Source organism: Protobothrops mucrosquamatus, unplaced genomic scaffold, assembly GCF_001527695.2.
Source record: "Protobothrops mucrosquamatus isolate PMUCROS unplaced genomic scaffold, P.Mucros_1.0 scaffold33, whole genome shotgun sequence".
In the NCBI taxonomy this organism is placed as follows: Eukaryota; Metazoa; Chordata; class Lepidosauria; order Squamata; family Viperidae; genus Protobothrops; species Protobothrops mucrosquamatus.
The window spans coordinates 1,984,487-1,988,673 of NW_015386417.1; the positions used below are offsets into that span (position 1 = coordinate 1,984,487).

The window sequence follows — 4,187 nt, forward strand, 5'->3', positions numbered from 1 at the left end:
GGGAGGATTTTAGGTAGGGATGATTTTAAGAAAATTTTAATTGACACACAGCTTCTAATATTTGGCTTTTAATTTGGTTTTATGGGGGTTTTTTGTTCTTTATGTATTTTGTTTGTCTGTTTTAATATGCTGTGCACCGCCCTGAGTCCTACGGGAGAAGGGCGGTATATAAATTAAATTATTAAATTAAATTAAATTAAATTAAATTATATAAATTGTTAAAGTCTTTGAATGTTTTTGTTATCCATATTGGTTTTATTCCCCCTTGAAGCTTGGTATGCCACTCCCATCTGAGAATAGTCAGTTACAAGGGATCTAAGTAGCTATATCCCAAAATTTCCAGAAAGCTCCAATTTGCTTAACAATCATGTAAATACCAATCTGGCTAAATGTCATGTAAGCAATCTCCAGCAAAACACTAAATCAACTGGTATCAGTGACAGATCTAAATCCTATACTTCACATACCATGGTAAACATGGCTTTAAAGCAATCCTAATTGCAAAGGAAACTATGATTCCTGAAGAATGAGCAACAAATCTTTCGTTGTGAAGTTGCCAATTAGGAATTTAGAACTAATAAACCTATTATGTCCTATTTTAGTTCTTTGACACTTTCTGTCACATTTTCTCTATGGTTTTTTTGATGCGAGATCTCAAAATTATATTGAACTGCAGTTTTCCGACCTGTACATCTTGCCTTCAAGCTAATAATATCATCTGAAGGAAATTCTTAGTTAGTCATCACTGCTTGAGTTGCAGCACATGAGAAAGACCATATCAGATTCTGATGTTCAGTGGAGTAGATACTGTTAATTAATGTGTTGCTTTGAAATTTTTATTGTTAAACTATAAAAGATTTATAAGTGTAAGAAATCTTGATATAGGTCACAGTTTTCTGATGCTGCATTAGAATTATCAGCATGCTACGGTGCATAAAACAAAAAGATGTAAATTAATGCAAGCTCTTAATCTTTGAATAAGATAGCCTGTTTTTCTGTGTAAATAAGTTCCCAAAGCATTCCATTCTACAGCTATTTAAGAACTTCTGTAATGGCTGCCAAGGGTTATGGCAATCAACAGCTTGACAGGCTGCTGTTGACTCAGCCTGACTTGTGTGCCTCAAAGCCTGTCCCTGCTGAGTCAGTTATTCTGACTTCTTGTGGCCTGGAGGTCCAGTCTCCACCACTATATAGCTGCAATAATCAACTGTGTTGGGTGATTATTTGTCATGAAAAATTCATTGGAATATTATGTATGAATGTCTTAACATAGAGGTTCTTCACCAAAGCAATATTGTTATTGAAACAGTATTTGTTAATCAAAACACTGAAAAAACTTGAATGGAAGTATGTTTCTGTTGATTTTTTGTCATCTAACAAAATCTCATAAACATCAGTTTGGTGTAGTAGTTAAGATGCTGACCTAGAAAATAGGAGACTGAGTCCCACCTTTGGCATGAAAGCCAACTGAGTGACACTGGGCTAGTCATCCTTCTTTCACTTCATAAGGGGAAGGAGTTGCTGTGGGGGAAATAGGAGGGGAAGGGGTATTGATATGTGTGCCTTGTGTTTATGAAAAAAAGGGATAAGAATTAGATAGATAGACAGACAGACAGACAGACAGACAGATAGATGTAATATAAAATATTTTATAATATATAAAAAATACTGAAATTAGCTATGGAAATTTGAGCTTGTTTAAACGAGTAATATAAAAATCAACATGTAAGGGGGAAAAACTCAACCAGAGCAAAAAAATTGTCTATTAGCTGATGGCTTGTTTGATATCATGCATCACTGCATTAACATAAGTGAGTATTATATATGAAATTACAGCATAAACAGAACTTCTAAAGCTAAATAGATGAAGTTCAATTATCCTTTTTCTTCACCTGTAAGTAAAACCCTTACATATTAGCAATATATAGACTGTTAAGGCAGAGACTTAGCTGGTAAACTACCAGCTGTGGGTTTAGACATCAGAGTAACCATCTGTAATTTGGGAATATATTGAACTTCAACTCCCAGAATTTCAAACAGCATGTCAAAATCTTGGTCTTCTGGATGCAGAAAAACAACATATTTGGAGGGCATCAAATGAAGCAAGGTTGTCTCAAAACATCACAGCCCCAGGGACATGAAGAGATAATATGTAGCAACCAAACTTTTTCAACTGGCTGGTAGATTCAAGCTCTTGGATTGGTTAATCCTAAATCCAGTTTTTAATTCATGAGTATCCTGGATGTCATATCCTCTAGTACAATTATCATCTTGTCAACTGATACAGATAGGCTTTCCTCACCAAGACATCAGGCCATCATGTTAATGCCCACAATGCATCAGAATGATTTCAGTTGGTGGAATTGTGGGCAATTTAAGGCATATGATTTGATAGTCCAACATAAGCAATAATATAGGCTCTCATGCTTTCCATGGAATATCATTAGGGCAGTTTCCATACCAGTCTGGACTCTATCCTTGCTTGGCCAATAAATAGTATTTTGTACAAAGCATAAAGCATATTATCTCTATTGTAATCTTTATCTTTGTATTTACATATATAACTTACCAGTGGACATACCTCTGAATAGGAAAATACATATTTCAGATCAGAATTCAGGTGATTTTATATACTTTCATGGTATCAAATTTATAGAACTACCCAAGTCAACCAACTCAGGGCAGATACTACAAAACAGCTAATATACCCAATTATAAGTAAGGCTAGATAAAAATGATAAAAGCAAACAAAAAAGTCCCTGGTCTGATAACAAAAATGCACCAAAAACAATTTCTTACCCCAGGATCTGGGAAAAGAACCAGATAATCAGTGGTGGGATTCAGCCGGTTTGCATCGATGCGGCAGAACCAGTAGCTAAATTTTGCTGAGTTCGGAGAACCAGCTGAATGCACACTGCTTCTGGAAGTCCAGTCTAGGCCTGGGAGGCCAGGAGGAGGCCTTCCAGGTCTAGAATGGCCTGCCGGAAGTGCATGGATGCCACGGAAGTCCGTTCTAGACCCCAGAAGCCGCCCAGGCCTAGAACGGCCCGACGGAAGTGCATGGATGCCACTTATGGAAGTCTGTTCTAGGCCTCGGAGGCCCAGGCCTGCATTCAATAAGAAAACCGGTTGTTCAGGTATTTGAATCCCACCACTGCAGCTAATTAAAACTAATTTGCTGGGCAATGGAGTTGGGGCAATGTGAACCTTTCAAGAGATGCCATTCTAGACAGCAGATGCCATGACAATAAAGTATGATGCTATAATAATTTATCAGGGTAATCACATTTAGATTAAATCAGATGTTGGCCAATTCAACTACTAAAAGATTTTGGCCAAGTTCCTATAAGGAGATGCCAATGGATTCTTCACACCTAAAATTGCTATGCTATACACTTAGCTTTTCAGGATTGTAAAATTGCCAGGGCTGCTTGTCAGTCAAGTACATTTATAACTGAATGCAGACATTTTACCTTTTCTTCTTGATTGATGATGACCAATTGTTACTCCATATATCCTTGCATTTGGAGGATTGCTCAGATTTCTGCACTCTGGCTGGATTAGGAATTGCTCTGTTTATATAAAAAGGAAATCCATTTGAAAGAAGAGCAAACACTCTTTGCAGCAGCACAATGAATTGCTGAAAAGATACGTAACAGCTCAAATTATGAAAGTAACAAGAAATACCAATGAAATCTCTGAAGAAGAATGACTTTGAATTGCCACCCAATTCAGAATTTATTTTTTCAACTTGATTTCTGATTGAATTGTGTAGTGCATTTTGTAGATGCTAATGTAAATCAGAAACACATTAAAAGAAATAGAAGTCCCACTTCAATAGAATTTCAACAGAAATACATTTAAAATTTGTATTGACATATGTGTATATATATAATGTGTACATATATAATGTGTGTATATATATATACACATTATATATATATATACCTCAGAAAACAAATAAACCTCAGAAACCTCAGAAAACATATATATGTGAGTCTTTGGTCATTCGGGTTTTCTCCCGTGTAAGATTAGAAGTGTCATAGCGACGTTTCGATGAAATCACATTCATCATCATCAGGCTTGTGCTTTTAGCTTTGTGCTTCTCAGAGTAATATGAAATGTCTGCTGTTTTTTTCCTTTAACTGCCAGTGGGGTTTGAAATGAAGGGGTGGAGACTTGGTTGT

The 4,187-nt window shown here is 36.1% G+C and overlaps 1 protein-coding gene across 1 annotated transcript in view; it reads right to left on the reverse strand.

Annotated features, from left to right (window-relative positions):
* Positions 1 to 4,187, reverse strand: part of ST8SIA6 (ST8 alpha-N-acetyl-neuraminide alpha-2,8-sialyltransferase 6) — a 42,363-nt gene that overhangs the window by 29,174 nt on the left and 9,002 nt on the right. The window contains exon 4 of the mRNA XM_029283183.1: positions 3,474 to 3,640. Coding sequence (XP_029139016.1) covers positions 3,474 to 3,640 — 167 coding nt within the window. The remainder of the gene's footprint in view (positions 1 to 3,473; positions 3,641 to 4,187) is intronic.